The sequence below is a fragment of the Phasianus colchicus genome, chromosome 11 (assembly GCF_987193195.1).
Source record: "Phasianus colchicus chromosome 11, bPhaCol1.hap1.1, whole genome shotgun sequence".
In the NCBI taxonomy this organism is placed as follows: domain Eukaryota; kingdom Metazoa; phylum Chordata; class Aves; order Galliformes; family Phasianidae; genus Phasianus; species Phasianus colchicus.
The window spans coordinates 16,376,673-16,399,901 of record NC_143446.1 but is presented as its reverse complement, the minus strand read 5'-3'; the positions used below and the strand labels follow the sequence as shown (position 1 = coordinate 16,399,901).

The following is a 23,229-nucleotide window of genomic DNA, read 5'->3' as shown; positions in this document are numbered from 1 at the left end:
AGCCCACTGCCAAGCTGCACCTCCAGCTGAGCTCCTCGAGATCAATGAGATGCTTTTGTGAGTGAAGGATGGTGCAAGGAAGCATGGAGCAGGACGCAGCTGGTTGTAAGGCTTCTCTTCTATTTTTCTAGGTGCAAAAATGATATATTCTGCTGTTCAAAATGTACAGCGTATGAGGTTTCAGCTTTGTTTTAATTATAGCACTAGTTCTAAAGATCCAGTATGCAAATCTCTGTCCTAGGCAATGACACTGCTCTGGAGATATTGCAGCTTCAGTAGCAGCATGCGCACAGCTCACAGCACAGAGAACACTGCCTTTCCTTTCACTGCCCCACAAAGCCCTTATTTCTGTCTTTCACCCCCTTTCTGGGCCATCACACAGTTGGTGTTCAGTGGGCAATATCTCACAGCACCTGGGCTAAGGGGAACCTTGACAGCGTTCTGCTGAGTCACAAAAAGCTCTTCTCATAATAGATGGCATTGGTGTTTATAATTCTCTGGTAGAGCTTATCTTTCAGAGCGAAGGAACAAAATACTTCCCCTGGGCCGAAGCAGGATATTAGTCCATAAACACACCCCCAAACAAACACAGAATTTGCTTGAAGGTGAACCTATTATGCTAATATTGCAGTTAATTTGCTATAAAAGTAAAGGAAACTAAACTCTAAAGATATTCGGTGAAATTAAATAAGAAGTGCCTGTTGTGCTGTCACGAGTTCTAGATTTCTGTAGAGCAGTTCTATGGAGCATTGAGTGTTTTTCAGTTGTGGATGTCCAGCTGCTTTAGGGAAGCGGGGAAGAGCAATTTCTGACAAAGTGGGAAACAAAACACAAAAAAAGTCATTGGTCACGCATCAAATCAGTGGCGGCACTTGAGTTTTATTGCACTGATTACATTACAGATATAACCCCACTGAGACCTTTCCCATGTAGGTTTTCTGTGGCATTATCATTCCTTCAAGGCCTGTGACCACTCTCACAGCCACGTAGCCATGGGAAGCAAGCATGTTGAGCAGAACTGCTCTACTGTTATGATTATTTTCCCCTCATGGTTACTCCTTGCCTCCCTTATTTGTAGCAGCTTCACTTACAGATCCCATAAGTTGTATTTTTCTTCTCCTGACCTACAAATGCCATTTGAAACAGTTCTCCTATCAGTACTGTCACTCAAAGTGCAGTCTGGGAATCTCTTGTGACATCAGGAGCAGCAACATTATTTGGTATCTCTGTCAGTAGGCAAAACATTTGCCACCCAACTCAGCAGAGTTCCCAGTTTGAAAGAATTTCCCCACAGCAACTGTTTGTGCATTCATCTGAAGGGAAAAGGAAGCAGTCAATGCTGCTATTCAAAAAAGCAAACAGGCATGTGATAATTTTGAAGAAAGTTCCCAGGCCTTAGCACTCATACTCTGTACTGTATGCTGTGAGATCTGGGATGAGAACAGCATTACTCCAGCAGATCAAGGCAAAAAAATCTTTCTACCTTCTCTCTCTATGGGCAGAATACTCTGACATACAAGAAAGCCAACCGCCACATAGAGTGCAGTAATTCCACGTGGTTCATTTGCATGCAGGGGTTGCCAGACACCAGAAGCAGGCAGATGTTTTGGGGGGAATCCAACAATTCTTTTGAGAGAGAGAATAACAGCCTGGGTGCCCCACACCAGGCAGGACAGCTCACCCCACACAGCGTGGGGCCACTTCTAAAAACATTCCCTGCGAGATTTGCATCTGCTTCTCGTAGAAAAAGTTTCTGGTTCTCTCATGAGCACCCCAGGATAGATAAGCAGAAGTCATGTTTTAAAATAGAGCTTCTAAGACTACTTCATCATACTTGGAACAAAGTCTAAAATGCTGTCAGTCCCAGGCTGGTTTTATCAGCAGAACTGAAGGTGATTAATTCTGCAGCTGGGCTCCTGAATGAATTCTGTTCCTTTAATGAGTCATGCACTAATCCCTAGCCTTTTCTTTCTTCATCTCTACCATATTCTTCTGTACTTAAATGGATAGGTACAGAAAAATTCAAGGGGAACTACACAGTATCCTTAAGGGTTTGATTTTCACGCGTTCCTCTTTCCGGATGCTATCTCATGACACGGGTTAGCAACAGCAGTGGTAGCACAAACAGAAGCTGCAACAGCAATGTCATCCTGACTCTGCTTTAGGAAACATAAAAAAAAAAAAAACTGGACTGGGGTTTCAGTTATTCCCTCCAGTTCTTGTTCAAAAGACAGGCTTTCAAGATTTCCACAGTTAAGAGAGCGAACAGATGCTGCTAGCTCCAAGCAGATAGTGTTGGAGGTCACCACATCTCTGTAAGTGAGGAGCTGCAGATCCTGCAGCCAAGTGGGATTGGGCTGTAGGCAGCCTGGTCTACTGGGAGGTGTCTCTGCCCGTGGGACAGAACTGGAAATGAATGATTTTTAAGGTCCTTTGCAGCCCAAGCCGTTCTATGATTCTATCATCTTCCCTGGCCTGGGGTGGGACTGCAGGATGGAGAAGAAGACATCTGAGGGTTCTCCCCTTGGGTCCATGGCCAGCAGAGGACCTGGGGGGTTACCTCTGGGAGAGCAGCAGCAGAGTGAGACACCATGTGCTGCCACCCAACAGTGACAGTTGGGCTGGGAACAAACCTTTAAAACTCAGTAAAAGCAATGGAATAAAGCCTGTGGGGGCAACCTTATTTGGTGCAACAAATCTGCTTAATTAAACTGGTGCAAAGGCCACAGCAGATGTGGATAAACCAAGTTAAATTCTAACACTGATTTAACGTAATTTGGTACAGCATCAGTGCTAGTTAAACTGATCATAGTTAACTGGTTTCAATAAGTTTGCCCCAAGTACAGGCACTGGCTTAACTAGACTGCTTAAAGCCAAGAGAGATCTTCAGCTCTGCCAGATTTTCCCTGTTGTATTTAAACCAGCACAACCTGTAGGGACATGTGAGCAACTGCTTTTAACAGGGAGCAAAGTGCATTGAGAAAAGAGGACTTGGCCCAGGAATGCTGGTCACAGGCACCTTATTCTTAGCTTTCCTGAGAAACTGTGTCATCTTAACATCAACAACACTTAGGTCTAAATTCGTTCCTGAAAATCCTATTATAAAAGGTGAAACCAAAATCACTTTTTTTTTTTTTTTTTTCCCAAAATATACATAATCTAATCAATCTAAGGGGAAGGTGTTTGTTCTGTCTCCCCGCTGCCCAATAACAGTTTTGAATGGAAAGCCATTTTTTTCTCAGTAAGAACTTTCTACAGCTTTATTTTGGATACAGACATGTGAATGCTTCCCAAGCTTCATCTGTCTTTTGAGAGACACTTCATTACAGGAGCTATTTGGAGAATAAAACTTCCATTATTTTTAAGAGTTCAAGGTTATACACTGGAAATACAAACGTCTGTACTTAGTTGTCACAAGCTTGCGTACTAAGCTCCTCATTTTCCTGATTCACATCGGGCCTTTACACACATTCCATGAAGCACAAACCCTCTCAAAACGTCTTAAGATACACATTCCCTACCTGAAGTCAGAATCCCTTTGATTTTTCTCATTGTCCATATTTCCACAATCCTTTTCTTTAACTTCAAACTACACAGAAATAATTAGTACCATAAAAGACCCAAGCCATACAGAAGGAAAAGATTCCCAAAACTCTTCTTGAGTCATCATTAGGTGCTTTGTTCAGAATCTGTCTACTGCAGAAATTCCAACATACTTTTTCCCCCCTTTTCTCTCAGTGGGTTGCCACTGCTCTGACAAGAGACAATGTAAATTTGTGTCATTGCCTGCATCTACCTGGAATGGAGAATTTGCCAGAGGGATCTTTTTGTGAAGGCGAGAGACTTGGTTTAAAAAAGTAGGCTTTGTCAGATCCATTGTGAAGGAAAGAACCTGATAGTCAGGCACAAGAATGTATCAAAGACTTGGTTTTGAGATGCTTGCATTCCAGCTGAAACCCCATAAAGAGAGGATGCCCCTTCTCTCAGTACAAATCCAAGGACAACTTTGAATGTTTACCTCAAGTTGTGTCCATACACGAAGCAGCAGGTTAGGCAGCTTGCCCACCAGTCAGCAATATGACTTTATGTCCTCAGGTTTACCTTCTGTGCACTTATCAACTCTCACTCTCCATTTCTCTGCTCCGTGGTCATCCAGCACTAGTTAACATTAATTTTGGTCTGTGAAGAGGGAGGGCACAATGCACTTTAGGAGAAAATCAATGTATACCAAAACCATAACCCATAGGCCAGCCACATGCAAGGCAATGACCCCAACAACAGAGCGTGAACCACTGCTTTTGAAGCATTCATTCTGGCAACCCTTTGGGAAGCACTGATGTCAACATGACTTAGTTGATTATTAGAAGAGTTGAAAAGGAACACCACTGTCTGGACCAAGTTTTACACAGTTAGGTGATTAGAATACATGAACAGACAAGAGGCTTAACTTTCCACATCCTTCTAGATGATGTACTATGAGAACCGGGTATTCAAGCTGCTTCACATGGCCTCAATTACTTGGCAGAGCAGCTTTCATAGACATGGCTAAAGTGAGTTGTCTTCCCTCCAAGGAGCTATTCAATAAGAAAGCCAGACCTGGAGTTCATGCTGCCTACTTTCCCAGAAGTTAATGCCATTACTGTGGCAAAATGGAATAAAAAGTACACTCTGTTCTGTTGTGGGAGAATGGAGAAAATACCCTCTAGTGATTTCCATTAAAATGTCATTGCACAGCAAGCCTTAACACAAAGTTATTTGCAACATGGAAAGCCCCTGCTCAGCAGCATACTAAGTGTACTAGGTAGGTATGAGCTCAGAGCAGCCAGATTTGCCTGGCTGAGTTACCTCCCCACGTTCACCTGGGCTGCTCTCGATAAAGATGGAGGGTTCTGTGCTGGGCTTGGAACTCTCATCTGCCTGCTAGTGCCTGACCAGGGCAGCACAGCTGCTCTGACCCAGAACTGTAAATGATTACCAAGAAGTACTTGCCTCACACCCATAACTGCAAGTGATCACTTCAGCCACAATCATTGCCAGCATCTCCATAAGTCTTTTACATAAAATGCATTATTTATATATTCTCCATATTATTAGCAAAAGGTGCAGTCTCTGGCACTTTCTTGTATCCTAAATGTTCATAAAGCTTTCCTTGATGTTAGCAAGTCTATTAATAAGAGCTGCAAGCAATCAGAGCTGCTCCACCAGCCTGGGAGGGGGAGTGTTGATGACATTGTGTTCCAGCTGAAAGTCATGCAAAACTCTCACACCTTCTAAAAGATGTCGGCATCATCAGCAAATGCAAATGTGCAATCACAGCACCTCATAATTATTGGGAAGTTGCAGGCCCCGTTAGCACTGCAGATCCAAGCAAGCAGGATTCTTGCCTGGCTTGGATACAATTCAGCAGCAGATCCACATGCAAAGAAGACTTAACCATATGCCCACCTGTACGAGTGTGTTGTACCCCTCTGGGTTTCTGCTGCATGGCTGAGCACACATCAAGCATTTTCCTGCTTGTCTGCCGTCAAGGCCAACAGGACAAGCAGAGCAGCCTTTGCTATGGGTTACGGCAGTAAGATTGTTCCTTTAGTGTCTGCAGATGCATTTTGAAACCCCATATCAGCACTCTCGCTGTCTGAGCTCACTGCAGTGTTAGTACTGGAAAGAACTTGTGGGCCTCATTAAGAAATAGTTCTGTTCTTGAGTCCGTCTTGCTTTTTTTAAAGCACTCAGGAGACAACAAAACCACATTTCCTCTTCACACTCAATTTTGTGATCGGGGGCCTGAAGTCCTCACTGCCAGATGTTGCCCTGTTTTCATGCAATCTGTGCAACAAGCACCAATGCCAGCATCTATGATAGCCTATGATGTTGGTGCACAGAACAGCCAGGTAAGTGTTCTACATATAGCTAACCAGAGCAAATATGCAACATCATGTGGTTTAGATATGTTAAACATATAGTATAGATGCAGTATTTTGATGGGATCTCTGAACATCAAGTTGCACGTCTTACACCACCAAATATCAAGATGTTCCTGCTCAGCATCACACCACCCCCATGCTTACTATTTGTCATCATTCTTGCACATCCATCATGCTATTATTGATACTTAGGTATACTGTTTTAAGCATGGGGGAAAAAAACAGCTATTTCTTTTATCCAGATACTGTTTTGGATTTCCAGATTTTCCTTATTTATCAAAATAATGTAATCTTATAGAAGTATGTGAAAACCATGCCAGGGCATATATTTATGTCCACACTCAGCATTAACAAATAATTCACCACAAATAATGACATCCCATTCCTATTCAAGTGTTGTCCTCTTCCTCAGATCCCCGTAAAGCTGCATCACAAGAAATCAGAAAGATCAGATACCCGAAGGGCCGGAAAGGCACAAGGAGCCTTCACCATCCCACAGCTGCCACCCAGTCTGTCCCCTAACTGCTCCTCCTCTATTTGATTTTCCCATCCTTTGCCTTTTAATTAATGGTGAATGAAAATCCTCCCTGAAAATCACTCCAACAAACCAGTCCCGTGGCTTCTGGTTGATCTCATGTTTTAGACTCACCAAAGGCTTGAGGGGATCCCACCAATGCAAAACCAGAGGAGATCAGCTGAAGAAATACAGAGTTTTGAAAGACTCTCATTAGGGAAACAAAAGGGCACACTGACATGCTCTAACTGGACTGAAGATGCTAAGCAGGGAGCTGGTCCTAGGGCCTCACTGAAGGTATTCCTTACATACAAGGTGTTCAAGAGACATGTAGATGTGGTATTAAGGAACACAGTTCACTGGGCAACATTGTTGGTAGGCTGTCAGTTGGATTAGATGATCTTAGAGGACTTTTCCAAATGTAATGACTCAATGATTGGTCAGAGAAAGCTTCAGACCTGTTTTCCTTTGCTGGAAAGGGGACATTAAGAATGAGAAAGCAGCAGAGGGGGAATTCCAGGGAACTGAGCTGGAAAGCAGAGGAAATAAAAAGTGCTTATTGCATGTCTGGCATGCACCTGACTGACATTTCACTCTTAAAATCCCAGGAGATTAATGCAGATAAACGAGTGGAAGTCATCTGATTCAAACATGTGTTGAACAAGAAACCACATAAATGAAAATATCAAGGATGCATTGAGTGATGAGGCAATGAGCTCTAGTCTGTAAACATTCTTTCACAGGAAAATCATGTGCTTTGTATTAAAAAAAAAAAAAAAGTTGTTTTCTTTTGGCAAAACTCTATTAAAATCCAATAACCTGCAACACATTCACAGTGGGATCTGAAGCTTGCATTGGGCTGCTCTGTATCGTAAGGTCCTATTTATTCTAGCAGTGCTGTCATATATTGTCCATTAAGCATCACCTTGTCTGTATGCATCAGCAGAGCTCCCAGGGAGGAATCACAAGACCACCAAACATGTTCCCTCCTTCAGCCAGCAAGCCAAGGAAGTGCTGAACATGGGCTCCAGCCCATGCTGGCTCCCACTGCCACTTGGAAAGTTAGGCAGGAAAGTCCTTGATCACCAAAATTAGGTCACTAAGGGAGAAGAAGCGTCCCTGCACACTGTAATGGTGAGAAACTTCCTACACAAATTATGTGGGACTGGCAGCCTCCACGAATGCCACTCAAAGCACTCCCCCACTTCCAGGCTCCTCTGAGGCAATGAGATTTTTCCATTCTTTCTTCACCCATTCCCAGTTTCTCCAGAGCACCTCAAAGAGAGATTTGTTGAAATATCCATGAAGGGAGTGCTGCAGAAGCCCAAAATCTGTGGTGTGGATGTATGCCTGCCATTGAATGTGCCCCATTTGGTAGCCAAGCCTATCTGCCGTGGAGCCCTTAAGGGTTCTTTGGCTCAGTACCACTTTAGCTTCCTTTTCCCCCATCTAATACACTGTCTTTTGGGATTATCTAAATAAATATCTACTTTTTTTTCCTCTCTCTGTTACTTTGAAGATGTCTGTAAACAGGCACTATCAATGGGACTTTTCCTTTGCCTATCTCAAAGTTAGCTGCCCAACACTGTCATAGAGCAGCAGCTCCAGTCAGTATCATCAGCTACAATGCTAGGAGCCTACAAAACCCACCTTGTCACAAGTTCGGAGAGCAGCCAAGCCTGAGATGAGCTTTACCTTATGCCACTTTGCATCACTGCAAAGTTTACATCAGATCTGTGACATCAGACCAGCATAAAGCTAACTCTGTGCTACCAAAATGCTGCTTGCCATGCCCAGAGCCTACTTGCTATTATCAATACTCCCTGGCATGAACTCAGATACCATGAGATCTATCTTTCTGCACATATGGTTTCTTCTGCTTCTGACTTTTGAAGCTCAGCCAGCATGACCCAGGCAACAATGGGAAGGAGATTTGTTTAGAACAGAGGAAAAGACAACTTTCCAAATTGATTTACTGAAACATCTTCGTTCTCAGCTCTGTAGAAATTTCAACATGACCTGGAGGACTTTTGGCTGGAATTTTGCACAGATATGCACATATCCCTAGCACAGCCCATGGGCTTGCACACCACAGGACTTTGAACAACTAGGTATGCTCCATCACACACGGGTAGCTGTTTACTCATGTTCAGTTTTAGTGTCTACCATGAGTAGTCCTGCTGAAAGCAGTGGGACTATTTCCACAGGAAGGAACTACTTAATGTGAGTAAGAACATTGCAGAGTGAAGTCGTGCAATGAAACCTAACGTCAGCACCTCTCTAAAAGGGCATATCCAAAGCTCTTGAGTCTGGTTGAGGTCACTGTCAGCAGCTCTTTCTGGATGTGGGGTTGGTGAGGATGCCCCAGTCATTCTCAGGGACAATTTCCTTTTTCCAAAAAGTCTCTTTAAGGACTGTTGTCAGACACCTCCCTTTCACCATCTTTCTCATAAAGAGAGCTATCTCTTACCAGAAACCAGCCAATGAAAGCCAGGCTTCCTGCAGCAAGATGCCATGACTTTTCAGCCTGGATCCAAAAACAATTTTAAGCCTCTCTTCCCTACAGGTGTAGCTCCAAAACTCCATCCAAAACTCAGAGCCAACTACGCACAGCAGCTGACTGAAATTGAAAGTGATATCTCAGCCATCTGTTTAAAAATGTGAGGCCATTGACTCATTAGTTTCATCCAACTGTACCAGCACAATAAAAAACACACGCCTTCTGGAGAACAATATCAACATGTGTGGGAGGGCAGCATCTCTGCAAGATGTGGTGGGATGCGGCAGCGAAGAGCATCTCTCTAGAAGTGATCTGCAGGAGCTTTGTCCTGACTTGCCATGCTTGTGCTGGGTTTACTCTGCACAGGCTCTGGCCATTCCCACACCGGACAACAAGCCATTTTGTTTGGGTGTTCTCCTTGGATTGGGGTTTTGGTGATTGGGACTGCTTTCAGCTGCCCTGGTCTCATTTGGCCAGTCCCAATTAGCAGAATTACAATAATTAGAGATTGTTGTAATTCTGTGGGAATACTCATAGGCCAATCAGAGCTGTTTGCAGCAAGTTTTCCAGATCAGGGGTGATCTGGCAAAGATTAGTTTATCATGGAAGCTACTGAAGAAAACATAATTAAAGAGGGAAATCAGATCTCAGCAGAGTTCAACATTTGAAAGTTGAAGTCTCCTCCTTATGAGCTCACCATGCTCTGCTGAGCAAGTGGAAGGGAAAAAAAATTTCTCTCAATAGCGTGACTTCAAGAAAGGAAGTTGTGTGGGCAGAAGCACTGGGGTAACTTTAAGTGCAGCAATGTCTCCTTCCACAGCATGCTGGCCAAGGGGCACTTGCTTTATTCCAGGTGGGGAAATTTCAATGGCAAGATGTAGGGAGGGAAATATCCAATATCACCCACTTTAGAGACATTTATTTCTAAAGCAAATTATGACTCCAACCATAAACTTTTTATTGCTGCCTCTCATGCAGTTCATTTATTGTAACTTCCTTTTTTGAGTGGGCTGTTTATTTTTAAGCAAGCGTTGTTACATTTTTCACTAGATTACTAATAGCCACGTGCTCTGGCTGCTGAAGCTGAATAAGCTGATGTAACTGTAGGTCAGAATCTCAGCTCCTTCCTCAGCCTGCTCTCCCCCCCGTATCCCCCAAGTAAATATACAGAGGATGAACTCAAGCTTTCCTCTAAGAGCCCAATGCACTTTGCACTTGGGGGAGAAGACAGAGCCCCACTTCCAGCACAGCACAGCCACCAGACCTCAGGGTACTGCAGATGGGAAGGAGACAAGTGACATATCTACTTGTCATTGACAGAGCTTTGCAAAGTGCAGGGTTCTGCATCAATCCCTTATTTCTGCCATAGCCCTTAAGAGTTAACAAACAGTTTGTTAAGTTCTCGCCCCAGCAGCTTTGGAGACTTCTTCTCAAAGCCCCAGCAGAAGGTTTACTGCACTCACTAGCTCAGCTAACAGCGTGATATTGGGGCACACACTCAAACACTCCCCTGGCATTGGCACCTGGGGGTTTTTCTGGTCCAGCAAACCCTTGCCTGATGGCTTGGGCCCTCTCAAAGCTGAGTGTCAGGTATCCTCCTTCCCACCAGATCCACCACCCACCAGATGTTTTGTCCCACTGAGAGTCTGTGACAAACTGAAAGGCCTTATTACTATTTTTGTGCATCTGTGTGTGTGGAAATGAGGAAATAGAATTGTTCTGGGTTTTCTAAACATGCCTTCCTCACATGAAGAGAGTTTACTGGAAGCACGCATTCTTGGATAGGCCAAACAGCCCTGAGCTGCCCTTGCTGGGTGCAGAGCAGCCTTGTTGAAAGACAGTTGCGACAAGCAGGCTGCTCTGGGTGTCTCCTTACACACATCTGCTCTTTACTTGCAGGCGTTGTGCAAGATGGAGCACAGCCAAAGCCCTCCAAGCACAGCCAGCTTCAGAGACATCTGAGTGTGCAAGGGAGGGCACCAACAGCACTTCATCTGCTCCACAGGCACAATCAAAACCTCTGCTCTTCCCAGAGTGAAGGTTTGAAGGAGATAATATACGCTTACTAAAAATTTTTCAGTTATTCACATCCGCAGGTCTCACTCAGGTGAAGTGTTCCTGTCCTATCAGCAGCACCATTGCAGTGGTATTTTCAAATGGCAAGATTAGCCCCAGACTCTATCCAAGCTTTCAGGTGGTTGGTGGACCTGTCTGGCACCATTTATGTTTACTGAGAAACAAATTTGTTTTCTACTATTGTTCAAAGTGAAGAGTATTTGGATGAGATTATTTAATTCCAAATTCGTCTGAAGCCAAATTTCTGGGATGGGCTTTGAAGAAGCCAATATGCTTTGGATCAAGCCTTCGGCACATTGCTCAATTTTCCATTCTTCTGCATGAAAACAGTTTACCAGTTACAGGGAGAAAAAGGGCAGCAGAGTTTTCCAAACAGCTCTCAGCACAGTGCAGCAGAGGCCGTCCTCTCAGTTAGAGACCTCCTAACTCACATTACAACCACCACCCACAAATCCATCTGTCCTATAGCTTTCAGATGCCACCTGAACACCCTGCTTTCATAGGATCAAATGGGAGCTTTTGACCAAGGAGGGAACAAGGGCATTTCCCCAGGGTATTTCCCTTTACCCCTCTGTGGGGCTACAAATGCCACAGAGGCTCTGTAGAAACTTGACAGTTCCTATTTTAGCAGGCAGCAGATGATCAAGTTAACATTTAATGCTCAGCACCAGCTCAGCCCATCGCTGTGCATCGAGGTGCCTGCAAACCGTTCCGTGGAGCTGCTTGTCTGGATATCTGCATGGTTCACGGTCTGCGAGGAGCGTTACGCTCCGATACCCACATATCCTAGCAGGAGTTGAGAGCACTGTTCTAAACTCAACTTTTCGGAACCTAATTATCGCTTTAGCAGCGAGGAAACTTCCCCTCCAAATGAGGGTTTCTGCGCTCCCCTCTGCCTGCTTCCCAATCTGGCCAGCAGGGGGCGCTGCTGCATCGCTGCTCGCAGCCCTCAGCGCCGTGCTGCAGGCCGGGCTGGCAGCGATGGGGCACCGGCTTTTTTTCCTCGGGAAAACAGGCATGAAGGCCTTTCAGAAACAGAAAAGCTCGCTTTCTGCATCCCACCACCTAAGCAGTGGAAGCGTTACAACACCAGCTTGAAATAACCAACCGGCTGTGGCTGAATTCCATCCTTACCTGATGGATAGCAGGCAAATTCTGCTGTTCTGTAGCATAACTCCAAACTCAGAACAGTTGTCTCAGATTCTAGGAGAGACCTTCAGAAAGAGCTTTGGAGGCTGGTAACCATTTGGTATGTGCACACCTGTACTCCTTCAAATCAGCCAGTACTGCAGCAATCAGGTCCCAGGAGGGCTGAACACAACCTGGGAATGGTGCCTTAAATACAGCAAGGCTGCTGCCACGCTGCCCACCTGCCTCTGACCACAGGGATAAGTATCTATATACACCTGCTGTCGTTTATGGCATCACCAGTGATGTAACAATCTGATAGGGGTGCTGCTCCCACCCCACAGCATTTCCCAGCCTTAGAGAAAAGGAGCAGATAAGGGTGGTTTTAGGCAAAGTCATTTTGTAGCTAGAGGGCCAGCTGGAGTGCACTGAATGGTACACAACTCCTACAGCCTGCCTGGGGTGAAAGGGTACAAGCAGAGGGACGGGGTTTTAGGAATAAGGTTCCTAAGTCATCCTCATTTCCAAGGAGCAGACAGCTTCTGACATTCGGTTTAAAGCTCCCAAGGAGAAAATGCACTGATCAAACACCTATTTCAAGTTGCAAACATTTCTGCATTGGTTTCTGTATGGCTTTAAAGCTGTCAAATGCAATGGCATGAATATTTTGTCTTAGCACAAGCCTCTTTCTCTAGCAAGGACTCTAAGGCAGACCAGCCTACACTTGCAGAACAATGGCAGAAAATGAAACGAAAATGCTCATTTTGAGTGAATATTTATTAAATTTCCTTCCAGCCCAGCAAACAGATTTGTGTGATCTGATTCATGCACCAAAGACTTTGCTGAAATGCAAGAAGTCAGCTTAGATTCATGAAAAGGTAGCTGCTGGCTCATAACAGGATTTAGGGAGAACGTTTCTCATGCCCATTGTCATTTTTATCTACATTACTAAATCTCATTCCCCTCTCCTCCTCTGAAAAGATTACAGGCTCCAACACGATACCAGGGAGCACAAAGCAGAAGACGTGGCACTTGTTTGTAACATTCCTTTTGCAGATAAGCACTGACTCCAGATTTACAGCCACGCTCTCTCCTTCCCTAAACAAGCAAGGGTGGATTTGCTGCTGCATCAAACTCTGCCCATTCTCTCCTGCATCATTCCTCACGGCTTGAAGCACCAGAGGATAAACGATTGGCCTGTCTGTCACTGATACATGTCATTATTCATTTGCCTTTAGCACAATCTTTATCTTGGAAGTAGGCAGGTGATGCCAGAGGAAGGGAGGTACGTTCCAGGGACAGAGTTCAAGCCTTGAACCAGGCTGGTTTTGTCTCCCTGGCCCTAAATCCATACTTGGTGAGTTGTAGAGGTGTGCATGGGCCCTGCCAGCGCATCAGAGGAGGCTTTGACTACCTGGAAGAGATGCTAGTTGGTATTTCACTTCTAAAATACATTTATTTCCCTGTCTGTGGCTCCGATCTTTACTCAAAGTGCTATTTGAGAATGGCAACTTTTATGTTTAAATTACTGTTGCCTACGGGCACTGCACAGTGAAGTTATCAACATTTTATATGGGATACAGCAAGCTGATGTTGACCCAAGGCTTAATTTAGTAACAAGATTACTCAGAGAAAAATAATGTACTGAAAACCTTTATGTGACAAGGAAATATGCCAAAAGTCAACTTGGCCAGTGTGCTTAATAGATAAAAAACCTTTTTTTTTTTTGAGAACTTTAATTAAATTTCCTATGAATTCATTTGTAATAACAGCAATAAGCACCATATATGGAAATCTTCAATGAGCTGTTAGCAAGGTAATTTCCTGAATTTGGCTTATATCTTAATAACGTCCAAATCCAGCTAGATTTTAAAATACAGCTGGTATGTATTATTCCATCCCAAGTATGAGGGTGTGCATGGACTGATTTGCTAGCCTGGGTGTATAAAATATATGACTTTGGTGCTGCTGATACTAGGTTTTACTGCATGTAGAATGATGCTTCATCTCATTTTGAGACACAGTAAGGAGAGAGTTAACAATTTGTCCAGTTTAAAAAGAAGCCTTGCACATACCTTGCACGCTGCCACGCTCCCTTAGCAGCCCTGGATTGCTGTCAGAACCTGGCAGGGAGAGGCTTTGAACCAACCCACTTGGAGCCAAGCAGGCAAATGGTGAACTGTACTTTGCTTCAGCAGCTTTTGTCACGAAATGCAAGGGGAAGGGATTTGGGGAGGGGTGAGCAGCCACCTCTTCTCGTAGATAAGTAAGCATACACCCAACTTGTAATGCTACCCATTTTTCAGACATTTTCATGCTTCATGTGCATAAACACAGTGAAATGCATTGCTACAAGGTAGGGAATAAATGCTCCTTGCTGTCTAAGGCTGATGTCTGTATGGAGGAAGGAGGCTGTGCTCAGAGGACGAGCCCCATCAATGGATGGAAGTTTACTCCAGCAGCTGTGGGATCTCAGCGTGCCCTGTGCTGTCAGACACTCAGAGCCCAAGTGCTAATATGGGATCTGTAATTAAAACATCATGGCCAGGACTTCCAAAACCCTAACCTCCCTGCCATTAATTTTGAACAGCATTAAGTACTCCAGTCTTAACAGAGGCAGAGTAAGTCACAATGCAAACAGACAGCAGGGATTATCTTGGGGTGTGAGGCTGACATGAAGAGGGTGACAACAGTTGTGGCATACAAAGCATGCTGTTGCTCTTTGGAAAGGCCACAGGAATGCTTGGGAAGAGCCAGAGGAGAGTCCAGCTGAGAAAATGCAGAACAGACGTCTGTTATGGAGGGTGCTGACCATTTCCCATCCTACACCAGGCAGGGAAGTGTCATCCTAACACAACAGTAGTTGCTGCTCAGAGAAGACAACAGCCCCATAGGTACTTTAAGGCCTATTTAAATCCTCAGCTCCTAGATTTCATAGACTCAGACCCAAGTGGGAAAGGCATCAAGAGGTCCAAATCAGGATTAACCCTGTGTTCAGGAATGTCAGCTACTGATGAAATCACACACCTAAAAAAGAAGACAATATTTCTCTTTATGAATATACAATAAGAAGCCTGCACCCTATGAAGCTTCCTAAGTCCAGGCAATGACTAAATTCAGGAACAGAAGACCTGGAGGCAAAACCATTCATAATCCTTTTTTTTACAGTTAAGCAAAATCTCACGTAGTAATTCAGCTACGCCATGGGCTGGCTTACAGGTTGGTGTCTCCTTAGAAGTAGAGAGGAGGATCCCAGCTGGATCTTCAACTCCTGATCCAACATATAATGCCTTCATACAATACTACAGAAAACTGCTACTCTACAGAGCTGGTGAAACACCTCTCTAAGGCAGCCTGCCAGCTAAAGTACCTGCTAGTGCCTGCCCTCAGCACCAGCCAACAAGGCACAGCTTGTTCTCATTAACTATATAATCACTCCATCAGATTTGACATCTTTCCTGCTTTCCAGGGATGTTATGGCCTTGATTACTCTGCCTGCCCAAGCAGTGTTGGTCTGCCACAACGAGCCCAGGAAGAATATCTCCAGTGGTGGGGATGGATCTGCTACACCCAAACATCCTTCTCACCTCTCTGGGGGTTTAACTCACGGTATGAAATTGTTATTGATTTAGAATCCCCTTTGGTACCTGCTCCATCCTCCCCCCTGCCCTGCATGTCTTTATCTTGCTGTAGTCCCTTTCCTTTTCCATTTCACATTATCAAGCATGCTGCAGGACCACGTGCAGCTCAGTTGTCTGGTGTCTCCCCTAGGTAGTGCTCCAGCAAGTCCTCCATGTAACACAAGCATCATCTCAGGGCCCCTTTGCTGAAGCATTTCCCTGTATTTCTTGAATCTTTGGTCATGTAGGTTAAAATAGGAGAGGTTTCCACCCTGGGAAGCTCGCTCTGGGAAGGTTTCTTTTGGCAGTACCCTCCCTTCTGCAGAGGGGTGGCCTTGGGAGAGCTGCCCCCATTCCAGGGGCAACATTGTGTTATGCTGAGTAGATCCTGCCTCTGAACAGAAATAATTAATGGAGTATTGCTTTGTTTCTATGAGCAAGAGACAACCAATAAATCTGCAGTGTTTAATGGGCGAGAAAATGAGCTAAACAAAATTGCCACAGGATATCATGAAAACCCAACCTGTTCCTGTTAAACGTGTTCTTAGAAAGCAGCACACGTAACAGATACAACTACAAAATGAACAGGAGCTTAGCAAAGATTTGTGCAGAGGGGACCCTTTGCATTTGACATGCTCTGTCACATTGAATTTTAATTACAGCTCCCCTTTGGTGCTGGAGCAGGAGGGGAATGCTAATGATGGGCAGGGAGCAGCAGATGCAATATGCAGCCCTGTGCTCACACAAAAGGCAAATTCCCCAGCCTGATGGCACAGGGCATAGCTGTAGTGGAAGTACAGATCTTGCCTTTTTGGTTCTTCCCTTTCTCTTCTAATGTTTTACCCCAAAGGGGGAGTTGTTGGTTGGATTAAAACACACACAAGCAAACTTAATGTATTCAAACATTTCCAACACGCAGCCCGTGGTTACAAGAAACCTACGGGAGGAAATCACATTTTTTATCTATTACAAACAAATACGACCACAGATCAGTTCTCTGATGATTACCTACTTTGAGTTATTACAATGAATTGATGCTATGCTCTATGAACACCAGGATCCTGTTGGTCCACTTGTACAAAAATGCTTTTGGGTAGCACCTGTCAGAAGCCACCCTGGGTGTTTCATCACTGTGCGTCTGTATGCCCAGGAATTGTGGCAGTGGTCACAAGCAAGCACTTGGCTTGGGATCAGTGTTACACACATGCTTCATTCTCTGAAGGAATTGCAGACAGCACCACTGCCATCCCTGCTGTTCTCTATCTAGAAAGAAAGATGTCTTAATCCAGTGGTGGGCGTTAAATAAGTGCTAAGTATTACTACAGCAAAAGCTTCCAAATGTATGGGATGCTGACATTATCTCCACAATTTGGACATTAACAGTCTACCTAAAATTCAAGAAAGCAGAGAGTGCATTTGGAAAGCAATCAAAATCTACTTTCCAGATCTACTTTCAAAAGATTTTAGAGGCTTCCCTGAATGTTACATCTCCTTGTGTCCAGCTGAAGTCAGAGGGGTTCTCTGAATTTGGTTGGGCTTCCTGGGTGTCACAGAGATTTATAGCTTCTTAGAAAAATAGATGCAGTTTTCAAAATGATCAAAACCACCTCTTATTTATTATTATTGCTATTATTATTATTATGCTATTCAAGCATCAGTTAGCTTTCACAGAAATGCAGTCTGCTTATCAGAAAGAATGGCTGATCTGCATAGACTGTGACAATTCATAGACTCCTTAGGGAACAGAACAAAGACTTCCACGGCGCTTTTGTTGTAAGAGTGTGATCCATTCCTAAGGGTAAATGCTGTGTTATATTGCTGTCTGCTTGCACAATAGAAAGAGGTTTTTCCTCCGCTATTGGGGTTAGTAATGCAGTGTTTGCTATCTGTATATTCCTGCCAAAAGTATTTGTAATACTTCGTGCACTATTGATAAAATAGAGTTGCTTGAAAAAAAAAACAACCCAGACTAGAGTCATTGAAATAAATCAGATGAGAGTATTATCAAATGACAATATCATTTAAAGCTATAAATTACCTATAAGCAACAACATGTGCTGCTCTGTTCCTTTTATTTATTTATTTTTTTAATAGTTTATTCTCACCATCTTCTTCTCTTTCTGTGTCTCTCTTCTCCACTCTATTAATAAAAAACATCTCCTTTAAGATTTCCCAGTGGCTGAACGCATCTGGTTTATGCTGCTAAGGAGCAGCATAAGAGGTGAGGTTAGATCTGACTCTATCTGTTACATTGCAGCGATGCTTCTTCCAGCACTGAAAGTTCTTCTTTCACTTCAGCATTGAAAGTGCACGTTCACCTTCCTCAGCAGCACTTCAGCCTTTGGCCAGATCAGCTCACTGTCAGTAAAACAGCAGTGTGTTAGAAAATGAATAGTTGTGTTGTCCAGGATCATAGAATCACAGAATGGCCTGGGTTGAAAAGGACCACAATGACCATCTAGTTCCAACCCCCTGCTATGTGCAGGTCGCCAACCAGCAGCCCAGGCTGCCCAGAGCCACATCCAGCCTGGACTTGAATGCCTCCAGGGATGGGGCATCCACAGCCTCCTTGGGCAACCTGTTCCAGTGCCTCACCACCCTCTGTGTGAAAAAATGTATGGGCAACAAAATTACTTATTTGCCCTTAAATGTTACAATCTTTGCATTTCTTTCTTAGGATATAAAACATGCCTGCAAGATTCATGTCTTCATTTCTTGCACAAAATATTTCTCAGTCTGGAGGACTGATAAAGTCCTTAAAAAGAACCGACAGATTTCACGTACCAGGAAGAAGCTAAACTTGAAAAAGAGTTTTTATAAATCATTTGTTCTTCCTTCCTGTACACTTCTGAGAGTGGTTTTCAGTGCTCTGATAAGAGAGGGAGCTCCTGGCATAGCTGGGAATACCTCTTGATTATAAAAGTATGTTTCAAAGAGATTTCAAGTCAAAAATACTCATCCTATTACATATATATATGTATATGTATATAATGTATATAAATAACATATTTCCCTCAGCCCATGTGGATCCAGGCAGGCTGAGATGCTCTGGATTGCATTTCATGTGAAATGTATAACTCCAACATTACATGGGAAGTGAGAAAATTGAGCCCTAATGGATGGGAGCTGCTGCCCCTCGGCACTGCAAAGTCAGAAATGTCCAACAGCACAGCTGTGTTTGATGCTGTTCTCTCCTCCAGAATTTCCCAAGCTTCATGTTTGTGTCCTAACTGAGCAGGACAGGCTCTGAGCATCCACCATCCATCAATGCAAGAAGGAAATTGAGCCCTGAAGTTAACACCAATTCCCATCAGGCCAACCTCTAATTCCTCCCCAATTAAGCCGACAGATGAAGCTGAATGAAAACTGTGTTGTGTTCCATCCAGCATTTCAAGGGGTCTTTGCTAAATCAGGAGTAAATACTTTAATCTGTGCAAGAAGATATTTTAAGCACAAAACTCTCTGGAAAGTCAAATCCTTTACACATTCCTCAAGCAGATGGAAAATGCTACAGATCCCCCAGCAGAGAGAAATGCACTGAAGTCTCCTATAGTAACTGGCCACTAGCTGTGACAGCAAATAATCTGCTGTCCAGTGATGTTAACTTTCTGAATGATTCCATGCCAGAGAAAAACTGAGGCTGATTGTGCACAGGATTCAAGTTTTGCACCCTGAAGAGCCCAAGCCTTCATTTGGCCAGGGACAGACAATACTGTGGAGTTGATGCCTTTGTGCCTGTTTCCTATCTCTAAAAAGAGGAATTATTTATGTCATTTCCTGCTCCCATAAACTCTTTGTAAATAGTGTAGTGGGCATGGTGGTGATGGGTTGATGGTTGGACTAGGTGATCTTAGTGGTCTTTTCCAACCACAGTGATTCCTTGATTCCTTGATTCTAGGCTGGATGTGGCTCTGGGCAGTCTGGTCTAATGGTTGGTGACCTTATCCACAGCAGGGAGGTTGAAACTAGATGATCTTTGAGGTCCTTTTCAACCCAGGCCATTCTATGATTCTATGATTTTCTGATTCCTTGCATCTTTGCCCAGACTCTGCTCTTGCCTGGGAGCTCACAGCAATTCCACAGTCCTGCCCCCACCTCACCAGGCCTCAGCCCCATGTGAGAAAAATTATTACTTGTACATATTTGTGATGCATTTGCAAGGAATCTTGTTGGCTTACACAGAAATAAAAAGTCGGACAGATATTTCCTGGCATCTTCAGTGAATGTATTAATATTTCAGTTGTTCTTATGTCTCACAGTAAAATAAAAAAAGCAAAGTCTTTCCCACTAAAAGGGGCCCTCAAAGTTTGGCAGCTCCACAGAATGAGATTTTGGGGCCATTGTATTAGTGGTGCATAACACAGAGTTTACATTGTTTCTATGCAATCTGCACATTGAAATGAGCATCTTTGCAGCTGGGAAATGGCTGGTTGCTCTGAGTGCACACTTGCCAGAGAAATACCAGTTTGGGGTGAAATTCAGCTTTATTCTGCAAAAGAGATAACAGCTACCACCCTAAACTCACCTGAACATTTGTTACACGCTGCAATGCTCCAACCTGCCCTGGTTCCCCAGTGCTGTGTGCTGCTGCCAAAGGCAGCAGAGCCTTCCCCAGCTCTGTCCAGCCACAGGAAGACTTTCACCACCCTCCGTGCGCTGGGCTGGAAATCCCCACAAGTGCTTAAAGATCTGCTTTCGTGCTGTAAAAAGATTACAGTCAAAGCAGATAACCTTTTTACTTGGTACCTATGATGTGCATTACATACCCCCTCTGGCAACGTCAGGAGCTGCTGCTTGTAATGGAGGCTTACTTTTAAAAAATAGAATGGATTTCCTCCGCTCTGATGCCCAGAGGGAAGAGGACCATACACATTCATAGAAATTAGATCTCTACGGCCCTGGGAGCACCTGACTTGATTTACCCTCAAATGTCACCCATATATTCGCATTTCATTGGGAAACTGTCAACACAAATGTCAAAATGCCTTACTGTGTGGAACAAGGGCAACTTGCTTTAAAATTAATTATTCGCGTGATTTTCATATACAAAACAATTCACGGACTCCAGCAGGACAAGCTTGCTTATTTTTCATCTGTGTTGTCTAGTTATGCGGGATCCCTTCAAATGATAACATTTTCTCTACACACCACAAAGCCCAGAGAAAAAAAAAAAAAACACTCCTCTGTGCCAGGATTTTATATGTAGAACTCACCGAGCACCAGAATAATGTAATAGTGATGAATAATACATAGCCAAAATGGATTGTACATAATCTGTTGGGTTATGAATCTCAGCTTTATAGCTCTTCTTTATAATCCGTTCTATTTTGTTGGTTTCATCTGACAAGGCTGGAAATGATCTCACAACTCCAAAATGGCATTTCACTCCAGACTGCTGCTCCTCTGCTCTCAGCAGATACCTCCAGTTATGGAGTGAGGTTTGCTGAGCCCGTGAGCACAGCTACTCTATTTCTCATGGGAATGCAGAAAGCTGACAACTCGGATTCAGCTGTGCAGGGTGGAAGGATGCACCACCAGGATGCTCTCATTCATCAGCTCTTGCATCCAGCCTGCTCCGAGTCCGACACTGCCACGCATGCACAGCTCACGGTTTGATCTCAGGATGAACTTTACAAGCCAGAGGACAAAATATTTTGCTAAAATCATCGTGTGGATGCCAAAGCGGGTAGCGATGTGATGTCTGGATATCTGCATTAATGCTATCCCACTGTCAAAAAAGAGCAAGCATAGGAAAGGGGTCCACAGGCTTTCCTTGGAGAAAGTAGAGGTCACGGCTAAATAGTGTTTTGAAGCACTGCCATGGAAAGTGAGACAGTTCTAACTAAAACAAGATGAGGCTGATGTGGAAATGCAGCTGCAGGGAGCAGACCTGCTTTGTGGGAGAGGGGAGCCCTGAGGAGCTCGGGCTGCAGCAAGGCCTAGTGCTGTTTTGTAATCAAAGACTTCGATTTTGGCATAAGAATCATGGGAGGAGGGAGAGTCTGTTCTGTATTTTAAAAGCCCTTAATTTTCTGCCAAATAACAAAGTCCTACGAGCCTATTCTGGGGGTAAAGCATCCCGTTCTGATGGAACACGTTTACCAGATTAATTCCTGCTCCTGTAACAGATCGTTTGGGGAAGGAAAAACTGTTCCTCGCCCAGCATGCAGCTGCCAAAGCCTCCCATTGCCACTAGTGCAGCATCTGCACCACCTGATGCTGTGTGAGGGATGGAGGAGCCCAAGGCAATAGGCTGACACATGCCTTGTTCCCACTGTGCTCACAGTGCTGGATGAGCAGCAGATACAAAAGGGGGTGGACGTAGTTTCCTATCAAAAGCAGAGCACCAAATAAACCAACAGCACTCCTCCCGCCCCAGGAGCCTTGTCATGCTTGCAAAATAATTTAGACACATTACAGCAGTATCAGTGCCTTCTGCTATGAGCAGCATCTTGCAGCATGTAATATGTCAGGGCAGAAAACAATTATAACACAGCACATGCCATCACAGCTGGAGATTGCCTGTGCATCACGTGCTAGGGCTATTGCTAAGCTTTCTTACTATGCATCATCTGACATGTTAAAAAATGAGACTTATTGGAAAAAAAGAAATTGTCACTGCTCTCTGCTGGCTCTTTCTTTGGGGCTGGAAGGAAAAATGCTCTAAGTGCAGAAGAAAATTGCTTCAAGCAAGTGACCTGATGGCAGGAGAATTCAGTTACTTATGTTCTTCATCACCTTTAAAAACATGAGAAGAAAACTGATAATAAGAGGAATGGGATTATTGTAATTTGATGGCTGCTTGACAGCTGGCCCCAGCCCATCTCTCTTTGAAGTCAATGAGAAGATGGCAATTTCATTAAGTCAGTGACAGTTTCATGGAGTCCTAGTGAAAGGCTAATACACATTGCTTCTTTGCCCCTGTTTAAAAGGCAGGATAGATCACAGTTGTGTAAGTGATTCACAGCGTGCCAAAGGATGTGTTGCTGCAGACAGGTATGGAGGCACTGCATAACTCATGCTGACATACACCCTCCCTGATGAGGTGCTACTTTGGCTTTTTTCACTATCAAATCCCTCTATCAGCACATGCTTCATACCAGCATAAATAACCTAAATGAGTCATTATCCCATTGCTGTCTCTGAGAACAAGGAGGGATCTCTCTGCCAGATGAATCAGGAGTGCTGGGGGAAACTCTGCTTATCCAGCATAGAGCGATGTTTTAAATTCACTAAAAATATATTTTTTTTCTTAGGAGGAAGTTTTTCACACAGAGGGTGATGTCACACTGGAACAGGTTGCCCAAGGAAGCTGTGGAAGCCCCATCCCTGCAGGCATTCAAGGCCAGGCTGGATGTGGCTCTGGGCAGCCTGGGCTGCTGGTTGGTGACACCGCCTGCGGCAAGGGGGTTGAAACTAAACTATCATGATTCTTTTCAACCCAGGCCATTCCATGATTCTGTGATT

General features: G+C 44.1%; 1 protein-coding gene across 2 annotated transcripts in view; it reads right to left on the bottom strand.

The window, feature by feature from the left end:
- Nucleotides 1-12,400, bottom strand: part of MITF (melanocyte inducing transcription factor) — a 100,621-nt gene extending 88,221 nt beyond the window's left edge. The window contains exons 1-2 of one of the 2 annotated variants that reach the window (XM_090148425.1): nucleotides 12,149-12,400; nucleotides 4,019-4,179 (exon numbers count right to left, since the gene is read on the bottom strand). Coding sequence is in view for 1 of the 2 variants with exons in the window: in XM_090148423.1 (XP_090004549.1) it covers nucleotides 12,149-12,186 (38 nt within the window). In the remaining variant the exon portion in view is untranslated. The remainder of the gene's footprint in view (nucleotides 1-4,018; nucleotides 4,180-12,148) is intronic. The other variant, XM_090148423.1, reaches the window with a different exon arrangement.
- Between the last annotated feature and the right edge of the window lie 10,829 nt (nucleotides 12,401-23,229).